The sequence below is a fragment of the Neopsephotus bourkii genome, unplaced genomic scaffold (genome assembly GCF_033783945.1).
Source record: "Neopsephotus bourkii isolate Nb327-2 ecotype Australia unplaced genomic scaffold, CSIRO-AGI_Nbou_v1 NB_1493, whole genome shotgun sequence".
Taxonomy (NCBI): domain Eukaryota; kingdom Metazoa; phylum Chordata; class Aves; order Psittaciformes; family Psittacidae; genus Neopsephotus; species Neopsephotus bourkii.
The window spans coordinates 1,057,522-1,070,566 of NW_026901969.1; the positions used below are offsets into that span (position 1 = coordinate 1,057,522).

At 36.0% G+C, this 13,045-nt stretch overlaps 1 protein-coding gene across 1 annotated transcript in view; it reads left to right on the forward strand.

Annotated features, from left to right (window-relative positions):
• Window positions 1-13,045, forward strand: part of CEP290 (centrosomal protein 290) — a 48,176-nt gene that overhangs the window by 20,343 nt on the left and 14,788 nt on the right. Inside the window, exons 27-39 of the mRNA XM_061369350.1 lie at window positions 1,393-1,544; window positions 3,321-3,432; window positions 4,178-4,633; window positions 5,688-5,852; window positions 6,089-6,196; window positions 6,284-6,418; window positions 6,969-7,232; window positions 8,424-8,531; window positions 9,090-9,286; window positions 9,961-10,174; window positions 10,370-10,507; window positions 10,594-10,815; window positions 12,209-12,325. Coding sequence (XP_061225334.1) covers window positions 1,393-1,544; window positions 3,321-3,432; window positions 4,178-4,633; window positions 5,688-5,852; window positions 6,089-6,196; window positions 6,284-6,418; window positions 6,969-7,232; window positions 8,424-8,531; window positions 9,090-9,286; window positions 9,961-10,174; window positions 10,370-10,507; window positions 10,594-10,815; window positions 12,209-12,325 — 2,388 coding nt within the window. The remainder of the gene's footprint in view (window positions 1-1,392; window positions 1,545-3,320; window positions 3,433-4,177; window positions 4,634-5,687; window positions 5,853-6,088; window positions 6,197-6,283; window positions 6,419-6,968; window positions 7,233-8,423; window positions 8,532-9,089; window positions 9,287-9,960; window positions 10,175-10,369; window positions 10,508-10,593; window positions 10,816-12,208; window positions 12,326-13,045) is intronic.

Consider the following 13,045-nt stretch of genomic DNA (forward strand, 5'->3'; position numbering starts at 1 on the left):
GCAGGAATAGAAGAGTGTGCCAGTGAAGCTAGTGATCTATAGTATTCCTGTCACATCAGTCTTAATCTTTTTGTCCTAACTACTTGTATTTGAAATATGTTACACAAATACTTTAGTTGTAGGAAACTTTATTATAATTTCCAGTTAAATTTATTTAAGCAATTTTACATGTTTGTTCTTGTGACAGTGTTGGTCTGTAATTTAAACACAAGAGAAGAAATAGTTATGTTGACTGGAATGTTGGTAGATTGTATTCATTCCTCCTGCTTGTGCCTTGCTAGAATATAGCCTAACTGGTTTGCATTGCTGTTGTCTGACTTACCATTTCTCAGTGCTTTAGTAGTGTTTTGTTACACGGTTTTCATTTTAATTTATTTGGGACATGGAGTAACTGAAAGTATAAAGCTTTTCAGCAGCGGTGCTGTATTGTTAAAAACTTTGATTGCATGTGTTCTTTTATTTCATTAAGAAATACCCCAGGTCATGCACCCTGGGATCACTTTTTCCTTTTTCTCTTGTGCATATATTATCTACCTTTTGATATATTTAGGTCTACACATCTTCCTTCATCCTGAATTGATGAACTCCACATTTTTTCATTAGTAGTTTCTCTGTGTATCCCTTTTGTCCTCATTCCTGTAGCTCCAGGATGTATGTTTTCTGTTTCATACACTCCTGTTGTCAGTGCCTCCTAACCCAGCATCACTGCTTTTTTCTTTTTTTTTTGAAAGAGATATTTATATCTATATATATAACAAGATTGTGCTAAGGTAATCATTGAAAGTTGTAAGTGATATCAGTTTAAGAATTGGTAAGTAGAAAAAATCTACCAGACATCTCCTTCTAAACACATAAATCTACTTCAACACAACTGTTAGATTTCCAGATAGCAGTGCTTCAGATATGTGAAGTGCAGGTAATAAGATACATCACACTGTTTTCTCTGTTTAGGAAACCAGTTTTTATTAAGGGGTGGTATCAGATTAATCTGCCACTGTAAATTATATTTACTAAATTAATTCCTGAGGCTTCTCCATGTTGTCTAACACTTTTCAGATATCTTAATGCTTGTTGGTCTGGACTGAAAACATTGGTTACTTGGTATTTGAAAAATCAGGCTGCTTGAAAGAATATCACTTAAATATGAAAGTCTTTCATATTAGAAATAACAAAAGATCTACACTATAATGACACTTTGCACTGATAACCTATATTTGTGTTACCAGTCCTAATAAGTGAAATTGTGTTTTCAACACAGCTGAACAGTGTTTTTAAACAACTAAAGAAAAGATACTTTTGGCACTGCTTTTTCTTTGCAGGGTTGACAGCATTTGTGTGCTTAGAATACATTTTGTTTTTTTTCTGGTTTGTTTTGGTGTTGTTTTTTTTAAGCTTACCAAAATCAACCTGGAGGCACAGAAAGTGGAACAGGAATTAAGAGACGAATTGTCAAAGAGTGTAAGTAAGGCAGTAAGTGATGCAGATAGACGACAAATCATGGACCTAGAAAAGCGTGAGATGGAGCTCAAGACTGAGGTATCAAAGTAAGTGTTGACGTAACAAATTTCACATGCAGTATGTTTAGAAGCATGCAAAAATTTAAGCTATATAGGTTTACATAATCACAGAACAGTTAGGGTTGGAAAGGACCTTAAGGTCATAAAGTTCCAAGCCCCCTGAAATGGGCAGGGACACCTCACACTAAACCATGTTGCCCAAGGCTCTGTCCAACCTAGCCTTGAACACTGCCAGGGATGGAGCATTTATAACTTCCCTGGGCAACCTATTCCAGTGCCTCACCACCCTCACAGTGAAGAATTTCTTCCTTATATCCAATGTAAACTTCCCCTGTTTAAGTTTGAACCTGTTACCCCTTGTTCTACCACTACAGTCCCTAATAAAGAGTCCCTCCCTAGCGTCCTTATAGGCCCCCTTCAGCTACTGGAAGGCTGCTATGAGGCCTCCACGCAGCCTTCTCTTCTCCAGGCTGAACAGCCCCAACTTTCTCAGCCTATCTTCATAAGTTAGGTGCTCCAGTCCCCTGGTCATCCTCATGGCCCTCCTCTCGACTTGTTCCAACAGTTCCATGTCCTTTTTATGTTGAGGACACCAGAACTGCACACAATACTCCAGGTGAGGTCTCACAAGAGCAGAGTAGAGGGGCAGGATCATCTCCTTCGACCTGCTGGTCACGCTCCTTTTAATGCAGCCCAGGATGCGGTTGGCTTTCTGGGCTGTGAGTGCACACTGGTAGCTCGTGTTAAGTTTCTCACCAAGCAACACCCCCAAGTCCTTCTCCGCAGGGCTGCTCTGAATCTCATCTCTGCCTAACCTGTAGCCGTGCTTGGGATTGCTCCGATCCAGGTGTAGGACCTTGCACTTGGCATGGTTAAACTTCATTAGGCTGGCATCAGCCCACCTCACAAGTGTGTCAAGGTCCCTCTGGATGGTATTCCTTCCCTCCAGTGTATCAACCGAACAATACTCTACTTACGTGTTTCTAACATAACTTTTAATGTTAATTTTTTGGCATTATATATTAATTCATGACTACAAGGAAAGTAGTTCAATTAAATTTAATTTCACCAAGGAATTAAATGCTGGCCTGGATAGGGTAAGTGTGCGCTTAGACACTTATTTCTGGTATTTTTAAACTAAGAATTAAGGCTTATTTTCTTTCTGGTACACAACCTTCCTTAAATATATAAAGAACTCATAAATTGGAAAATGATTATCGTTTTCAGTGACTGATAGATAATTCAAAGATAAACTGCAGGAGGTACCATTTACTTAAAAGAGATTAACCTTGCATGTATAAATTAAAAAATTGACCTTTTTAGCTACGTTGATAAAGACATTTGTAATTGAGTAAATGATGTAATCCTGTTGTATTGGTAAAACAGCAAAGTCTGTGGGATATTTGCAGTGATTTTTGACACTGAAAATGAGTAATGAGACTTGGGGAAGCAGAGAAAGGAACTGAGAATGAAACTTTTTGAGCATTTATGTCCTGAAGTAGGAGAGAGATAGAGGAAAGAGATACTTAGTTCAAGTAAAAAACAGGGCACTAGTTTCCTGGAGTAGATTACAGCTAGCTAACATCTGTATAATTTATAGGAAAATGTCCTTTAAAGAAACAGAGCATACAGAATTTTCAAAACCAGGACTCCAAGTATTATGTAAGAGTATGCTGAAAAGAGCAAAGTCTTCAAATGTTTTGATATGAGGAAACATACTAAGCATCTTTTCTTCTGTGTAGAAAAACTTCATAGGACATTCAGTGGTTTCAGGTGACACAATAATTTTGTTTTCCATGCAAGGTTAAGAGAACTGTCTGATGTGGCAAAAATGCAAGTTGAAGCTCTGGAAGCACGCCAGCAATACAGAGATAAAGAAGTGGAATGCCTTAGGATGCAAATTTTAGATTATCAGGTAAGAGGCAACCTTTATTAGCACTGCAGTTTGAATTTTTTTTCCCTGGAGTGAGAAGAAACAAAGTAATTTTACAGTGAACTAGGAAACTGCAAAAGCATTTCAGAAGGATCTTAGCAAGCTGGTACTTGTAGCAGCCATACCCTTTCAAGAGTTCTGTATTACATTGATTATTCACTCCTCATTTCTTCCGTTTCTAGATGTACATCTATTAGATATCCTGAGCTTTTTTTGTCTGTGTTATTTAGCTGATATTTATTCCCATATGATTAATAGCTCATGATCTTATTTAAATATAATATCAGGAAAGTTTGATCTTTTTTACAAGCAAGACAAGCTTATTTACAGGACAAGCAATGGCATATAAATCTTGAAGATTTGCAGTAGACTTACTACATTGTTTTGTTATTAGCAGAAACAATTTTGTGGGATTTATTTTCATGTTCTAGAATGGTTTGAGTTTCCAAATACAACATTTAGTGTCAGTTTTTATTACCATACTTTCTAGGTTTAGATATACATTTCTTCCTCATTTCCTGGTATTTTGGTAATTCTGAAATGTGGCTGTAGAAACAATAGTGGAAAAATAAAAAGCCGGATTTAGAGGCTAATTATTGCTCTTATCTATGGAATAAAATACATGCAGTACAGAAAATAATAAAAACAGTAGCTTTGTATTTGCATATACACTTCAATAACGTATTCAAAATGAAAAATAGATTTGTTCTTTAAATTTTGTTCTTAGGCACAGTCGGATGAAAGAACAGTTATTGCAAAACTACATCAACAGATCGTATACCTTCAAAATAATGAATCTGATGCTATAGGCAAGTTGGAGACGCTTAAATTGAAATTACAGAAGATGGAGATCCATAATCTACGTTTAGAGCAGAAGCTTGATGAGAGGGAACAAGCCTTGTATTTTGCTCGACTGGAAGGAAGAAATAGAACCAAACATCTACAACAGACAGTTCAGTCTTTGCGTCGACAGTTTAGTGGTGCTCTGCCTTTAGCACAGCAAGAAAAATTCTCTAAAACGATGATTCAGCTACAGAGTGACAAACTGAAGATCCTGGAGGAAGTTCAGCACGCTCAGGAGGAGCGTCGAAATGCCGAAAACAGAGCATTAGAGATGGAGTTAAAACTGAAAAGTTTAGAAGAATTAATAAGTGCCTTGAAGGACACAAGAGGAGCTCAAAAGGTTTGCTGTTTTACAACTTTGAATAACTTTGTTCATTTGATCTGCATTTCAATTGCATTTCAGTTCAGCTTGTTACCTAAACATCTAGTTTAATATAGAAATTAATGATTTCAAAATACACTTTGTTAGAATATGACAGCTATCACTTTTTTGTTTTTTTTTTTTAAAGTAATACATCATTACTCATTTACCCTGTTAAAGTTGGCACAGTGAGATTTACTAATTTTCTTTTGTGCCCAATTAAGTGGCAAAGAAAGTAGAGGCTAACTATGAAAGCACTTATATTAAATTGAATTAAATTAGGAATCAAATTAAATTATGAATAAAATTAAATTAAACTCAAGAGTAGCATTCTGAAGCTCTGTACCATGAGCTTGCACTGAAATCTTCTCTACAAATCCATATCTTATTAAATAAATCCACAGGCAGTAATTAGGCAGCATGGTCAGAAATGTTGTTATACTCTTTTAGTTCTACTTCATAATATTTTGCTATTGTAAACAAAGTTGCCTTGAAATTTGATTAAGGCTTTCTCATTCTTCTGTATATTATATAATACGGTTATGTTTGTCATGGCTAAAGATGTCTGCATGTAAGCAATGGTTGTAGTGCTCTTGGCATGTTTAAGCCAGTTTTCAACGAATCTTCTAGAGCATTTTGACATGAGTATGATTGGTACTCTTAGCACATTTGCATTTTTGAATACTTCCAGTTTTAAGGGTTTTGAAAATCTTGTGCTGTTTTAGAAGTCAACCAAACTTCTTGCATGCTTTTTTTGTTCAGCCAGGACAGGGTCTACCTTAGTTAATTTGAAAATTATTTGTAATACATTTATGTCAGTGTATGGGAAACCTGTTGCTTCTCCTGTTGTCTCCTGCACTTTTTAGGCATTCTGTGCCTACTCACTCAAGAGAAGGGAAGAAGTTTAAAAAGGCAGAATGTCTTCCTGTTGGTTTGATCAGTGACATAACTGCTTCAAAGTCAAAGAGTGTAACTGCATCTAATTGTCCTGTGGGCTTGGTAAATTATAATACTATGTATTATTCATTATTAGGTAATTGAATGGCATATGAAAATGGAGGAACTCCATCTGCAGGAACTTAAACTCAATCGAGAGTTAATCAGGCAAAAGGAAGAGGTGAAGCATTTGCAGAATATAATTTCTGAATATGAACGTACAGTCAGTAACCTGGAAGAAGAAATTGTACAGCAAAACAAGGTATGTATTTCTGTATGCTATTAGAAAAACAGCATATTCCTTATTTTACTAAGATTTTAAAAAAGAAAGATTCTTCCTAGTAAGTTTTTAGCCTATGCTTGTATCTTAGCTACATTAATTCTTTTTTAATGGCACACTTAAGTATTTTACATTTTGGTATCTCTTTTTTTTCCTGTTTGAGTTATAAAATTCCCATCATCTTCACTAAATAAAACACCTTATCAAACATTTGTTAGTTTCATGAAGAAAGGCAAATGGCTTGGGACCAGAGAGAAGTAGAACTGCTGCGCCAATTAGACCTGTATGATCATCAACAAAATGAAACACGTAATACAGCTGTAAAGGTAATTGCAGTGAATTAGCTAAAAATATACTTAGAAGCATGTTTTGCAGAGCTCTCAGATTACACAAATGTTAATATTTCTGTACAGTTAGAAGAGGCTACTGGGTCAGTTCCAGACTCTAGTTTACCACTTCCACAGCAGCTTGAGTTGGCTTTGAGAAAAATACAAGAGCATATTCGAACAATCGTGGAAACCAGGAAAACCTGCAAATCACTGGAGGAGGTAATTAAATGTTTATCATAAAGAGGGACAAGTTTGTATTTCTGTGCCCTTTAATTTTTTGTGTATAATAAATATCCTTTTATAAATGTCACTTGGATGTGTCCCGTCCCTTAAAAATATTTAACACTGAGAAAAGGTAAATCACATCGTGACCAAACTGAAACATTTTTTCCAATGGAACAAATTATTAATTCAATTTAACAAGTGTTACATTAGATATAAGAAGTAGCAAAGAAAAATCTGTTTATCATGGGTTGCTAAACTGAAATTCTATTACAGAAGATACTTTGTGGTTCTTAAGAAATTTGAAAAACACCAGCTTAATTTGGTAGCACAGAATGAGTTGCAAAGGGTCTTGTGCCAAGTAGATAACACATAAAGGCACAGTAATTACATTCTGGGGCTTTTAAAATCTAATAGTAATCCCATGCAGCCAGAACTGAGTGCAAAATATTTTGTGTTAGATGAATCTTCTGGTAATTTTTTTAAAAAGTAAGATCTTTTTGCTGTGTTTGAATTATGGAAATGCAACAATTGCCTTTCATTGTAGAAATTAAAAGAAAAGGAAACTGCTCTGTGGAAAGCTGAACAAAATGTTTTATCAAGAGACAAAGTTATAAATGAACTAAGACTTCGATTATCTGCACCATCAGAAAGAGAGAAAATAGTGGCTGAGTCAGGCAAACAAGATGATCCAGAGTACTGTCATGCCATAAAAATTGCTCATCAAACCATTGCAAATATGCAAGCAAGATTAAATCAAAAGGAGGAAGTGTTAAAAAAATACCAACATTGGCTTGCTAAAGCAAGAGAGGTACGTAAAATGTTCGCACAAAATTTCTTCTATTTTTATGCTATTTTAGTTGATTCTTCATTTATCTCATTGCTACTGAAATCTTAAAAAGTTTCTGACCTCAGAGGTAACAGAGCAGAAACAATTTGTAACTTCCTATGTAGAAAATTCATGTAGAATTTTTTAGCTTCTTAAAATAGGAGGCTTGCTCAGTCAGGACATTATGTATATGATGTCTGTGTAGGAATTAAATCAGTGTGACAGGAAGAAAACTAAAATGCTGCTGTGAGAAGTGGTTTCCATATGTTTACTTACTGCATTGTTATATGAAATTTTCCAGTACTTGCAACAATGATCTCTGGACTGCATCTTGTAGTGAATTTTGAAGGTACACGAAAGACATCACTTATGGCAAATATGCTTTTTAAAGCATACTTTAAATTAAAGCATATTTAAAAGCATAAACAATGTATCTAAGCATACTTTATATCCTTAAAGCATAAACCTTGTGTCACACTTGTGTCACTTACAAAGCAGACTTAGCATCATCTTCACTTAATGTGCTTTGGTTAACATGTGTTAGCTATTACTTCTGGGGGAAACAAAGTTTTTTTTTGTTTCAAACTAAACCAGAAGATGCAGTCTAAAAATGAGTGCTCTCTCTGTTAGCAGACATACAATCCATGGGATCATACTGTATTCCAAAGTAAATAGAATGGAGAAGTATGTAATATGGATATCACTATCAGTAGTGATATTCATAGTTGGTGAAGACCAACACCAGCTGGTTTGCTCTCCAGCTCCTGTCCTGTTGCACCATACTACTTATTACTTTGTTGAAGAAGTTCTTTACCGTGAGGGTGGTGAGGCACTAGAATGGGTTGCCCGAAGAAGCTGTGAATGCTCCATCCCTGGTGGTGTTCAAGGCCAGGTTGGACAAAGCCTTGGGTGACATGGTTTAGTGTGAGGTGTCCCTGCCCATGGCAGGGGGGGTTGGAACTAGATGATCTTAAGGTCCTTTCCAACCCTAACTATTCTATGATTCTGTGATTATAGCAAGAAGAAAATAATTTTTAAAACTGACAGAATTAAAGGAAGATTTGGGGAATGATACTGAACGATGAGTGATGAATGAATGTGAAGGTACTGTAGTTTCATGGCTTTCTGGAATACTGTACATCAGTGAGTTATACTTTTATTTTGAACAAACAGGAACAAGAAGAAATAGCAAAGAAGCATGAGGAAGATCTTAAAGTTCTACACCAGAAGTTAAATTTGCATGCTGACAATTCCCTTAATAAATTCAAACAGACTGCTTTGGTAAGTGTGATCAATAAACTGTTCCCAAATTTTTAAAATTGTTGACTAAAAGAACACTTTTGCAGTCAAAAGTAAGTAATGAATGATGACAGGAGAAATAAATGGGTGGTGGATACAGAATTACTATAGTATTCTTGAGAAAGTTCATGAGAAATGGCTTAGAAATGAAGTGTAAAATAAGTTGCCACCTCAGTATATATGAGTATTTTTCGTATCAGCCTAATTTATGGAGACTTCTAGGAGAGAGAAGTATATTATTTGTCTCTTCAGTCTGTTCTTATATTAAACTAACCATTTCAATACAAATTTTTTCTTGACTCTTTATGATACAGTGAAACCTGTATTTAACTGGTTATTCTGAGGATCATTAGACACACAAAGCTCTTTTCAAACCAGAGTGACTGCTTTCTCTGTGGACTAAGAAACACATTTCAGTAAATAAATACATTGGATAGTAATGCTTGAATGTATTCAGGGATGAGTTTAAAATGCATCAGTAATGCTTAGCTTTGATTTAAAGCTTAAAATGTTACCACATGCATTTGTTCTCTTTTACAGGATTTAGCAAAAAAGACTTCATCACTTTCCAACAACAAACATTTTCTCCGCTTAGCTGAAATGGAGCAAGCTGTAGCAGAACAGGATAATCTTATTGCTTCGCTTGTTGGAAAGTTAAAGAAAACATCATTTGATTTGGAGAAACAAAAACAAATCACTTCAATGAATATCAAAGAGTTTGAGATTATCAGAGACCAGTAAGTTTTTAGACTGGGTTAATGTAAGTCACAACTGGATTGGACAAGTAAATTATGTATTGCTGCTACAGGACAGATCTAAAAGTGAACATGTTTTTGTTGAATTTAACATTTGGCTGAAAAAGCTAACCCAAAAGAGTTACTATGGTTGATAGCTGCAAGTTATTTTTATCTGTAGCCTTTCGCTGGGGCTAATTTGAAAAACTGGCTTGGAAAAATGCCTTTCAGTTGTTAGCTTTGGCATTCAGTGGAAAAGAAAGTATCCAAGGAGTCTTGGTATCAGAGTTGCCTTTAAGCTATTGTGATACTTCTGATTTATGTTTCGGTGCAGTTTTTTTGTGTTTTGTTTGGGGTTTTTTTCCCCTGATAGGGAAAAATTAACCTAACAAGTTTAAAGTAATGAAAATTTAACCGCTGTTTTAAAGGAGAAACGATAATGCTTTCTTTACATCTAAAGGCCAGAAATGAGAATGAACAATGCTCTAACCTTATTTTCGTGATCTTCTTGAGTGATTTTCTTATTAAATGGAGGCCTGCTTTAGTGAGTCCTTTCTTGTTATTTCCAAATCAATGTGTCATTTGCTTTAACAATGATAAAAAAATTGTTCTTACTTAATTACTAATTGCTAACTTTATTACTGCAATGTACTCTATTAATGCTTATTTTTTATTAGGCTTCATGAAAAACACAAAGCTGAGGTCGAACAACTAACAGATGAGGCAAATGTCTTGAGGAACACGGTATCTCAGATGGAGAAGAAATTTGCAAATGTAAAAGCTGAACTAGAGGTCCAAAAAGAAGCAAATAATAGAGCACCCACAGCAACACTGAAGAATCTGGTGGAGCAGCTGAAGAGCCAGTTAGCCATAAAAGAGAAGCAGCAGAAAGTTAGTCAATAAAAATTAATCCCTATGTCACATAAATGTGTAATGTTGCTTAGTGCTTAAGAATCCTGTGTATAGTACAGTGGGAGAATATAACTGCATAACATAACATAGTAAAATCCAGTTGCCTTTTCTTGTTTTGTAATGTTCATATTAGCAACTTCTTTACTTAAAGGAACTTGAATTTACTGTTTTCAGGCTTTGAGTAAAGCAATTCTGGAACTCAGAGCAGAAATGACTGCTAATGCTGAACAGCAGATTATTTCTGCTGCATCACAAAAAGAGTCATATATGAATGTCCAGGAGATTGTTGACAGACAAACAAAGGGGTTTACGGTGAGTACTAGGTAATATCATTGTATTGAATTGTTGTATTACTGATAATCCTGATTTGAGGGGTTTGCTCTTTTGTTTTCTTCTAGACACAGATAGAAGAATTAAATATTCAGATTACAAAACTTACAGATAACCTTAAAACAAGTAAAACCAGGGAAACTTCCTTGTCTGATGAAAGAAATGAATTGAACCAAGAACTTCTGAGAAAACAAAAAGCATTTGCTAAAATGTTGAAAGAAAAAAATGAATTGGAAGAAGAAAATGAAGAACTGAAGAAACAGGTTAAGAGGATAAGCAGTAACATTCAGGTAGAAGTGATTTTTAAAAATATGTTCGATCTTGGTCAAGTTTCTGCGCAGATGTGCTGGGTTTGGGGATAAGACTGAGTATTTTTGGCAGGCATTGAGACATACTGGATTTGAAATGTTACTTTTGCTCATCAGCTGGGTTACATGTGAGCTGTTAGCTTTTGCTGTTTGAAGCATTTTTCAAATGAAAGGAAGAAAGAGACTGAAGAATACTTGCTTCTTGAAATGTTTGAAAGAGTCTGAGGAGTTGAATCACCACTTTCAAGACTTCTTTCAGAAATGGAATTTTGTGATTTTCCTTTTCTTATTTCCCCTTTCAGAAGAAAAGTGAAGAATATATAGTAGAATCATCTAACTTACTTTTTTAAATTCAGCTACTTGTTGCTGATTACTCAGTTTAGAATGGAAAGTTACATTCCAATACTTTAATAATTTAAAGATAATTTTAAAAAGAACATTTAGGTTGTAAACTAACTCTGCCAATTGCAGTTAAAAGTCCTTGTTTTTTGAGTGGAGAAAACAGGTAAGTATCACAGTATCACAGTATCACAGTATGTTAGAGATTGGAAGGGACCTCAAAAGATCATCTAGTCCAATCCCCCTGCCGGAGCAGGAACACCTAGATAAGGTTACACGGGAACATGTCCAGGCGGGTCTTGAATGTCTCCAAAGAAGGAGATTCCACAACCTCCCTGGGCAGCCTGCTCCAGTGTTCCGTCACCCTCACTGAGAAGAAGTTTCTTCTCAGGTTTAAGTGGAACCTCTTCTGTTCCAATTTGTACCCATTTCCCCTTGTCCTTTCATTGTTTGCCACTGAGAAGAGCCTGGCTCCATCCTCATGACACTCCCCCTTTATATATTTATATACACTAATAAGGTCACCCCTCAATCTCCTCTTCTCCAAACTATAGAGACCCAGCTCCCTCAGTCTTTCCTCATAAGGGAGATGCTCCACTCCCTTAATCATCTTAGTTGCCCTGCGCTGGACTCTCTCCAGCAGGTCCCTGTCCTTCTTAAACTGAGGGGCCCAGAACTGGACACAATATTCCAGATGAGGTCTCACCAGGGCCGAGTAGAGGGGAAGGAGAACCTCTCTCGACCTACTAACCACCCCCCTTCTAATACACCCCAGGATGCCATTGGCCTTCTTGGCCACAAGGGCACAGTGTCGGCTCATGGTCACCCTGTCGTCCACCAGGACCCCCAAGTCCCTCTCCCCTACACTGCTCTCTAACAGGTCGTTCCCCAATCTATACTGGAACCTGGGGTTGTTCCTGCCCAGATGCAGGACTCTACACTTTCCCTTGTTATATTTCATCAAGTTATTCCCCGCCCAACCCTCCAGCCTGTCCAGGTCATTAAAACTGAAGTTTGTAAAAATGTAATTTTTCAGAGCAAAGCTGATGAGCAAAACCTGATAGATGCACTTCAGAAAAAAATAAAGAAGTTGGAAAATGAACTTGAGAAGAAGTGTGAAGAAACAGACAAAAAAGGTGTAAGAGAAGACAAGGTATGTGGTATTTGGATCGTGGCTTTGAAAGACATCATCAGTGAAGTCTAGGCAGTTCAACCCTACCTGCCTCTCAAAAATCCCCAACCAAAATTTATATGGAGAAAAGTAGTTTCATGACTGTAACTTCTCCATGTTTTCCATGCTCTTTGTTTTTACTGCTCTTGTTGCTTAGTACTGGTATATTAATGTTTTTCTGCCCTTGTAGAACTGAAGATCCATTACAAATCTTAGAAAACTAAGATTTATAGGTAGCAGTGAAATTCATTACATAAGTGCCGTCACATGTGCATTTGTGAAATTAATGCTGTGATAAAACATGAAGTATTTAGGAGCAGAAGTGTGAATCCTAAAAGGGATTAGTGGCTTACCATAGTAATTATAAAGTATACAGGAATATTATAGGATGCATTCAGATTATTTATGACATTTATGATATTAAACATTATTTGATGACTACACTTACACTTCAATTAATTAGTCTTTTCAAATACCTTTTGCTTAGTATCTAGAGATACTTTTCTCAGACTTTGCATGTATTTTCCTTTTTCCAAGATTCCGCTTTCTATCTGTCCCTTAGTAGCAGTGACTGTTCAGAAAGAAGACAGAAAAGCAAGTACAGGGGTACTGAAGAAAGAAAAAGACAAGTTTAAAAAAAAACAAATTGCTTACAGAAATATTAACTGTATTGACCTGTTTTCAGTAGCCATTTGTGATCAC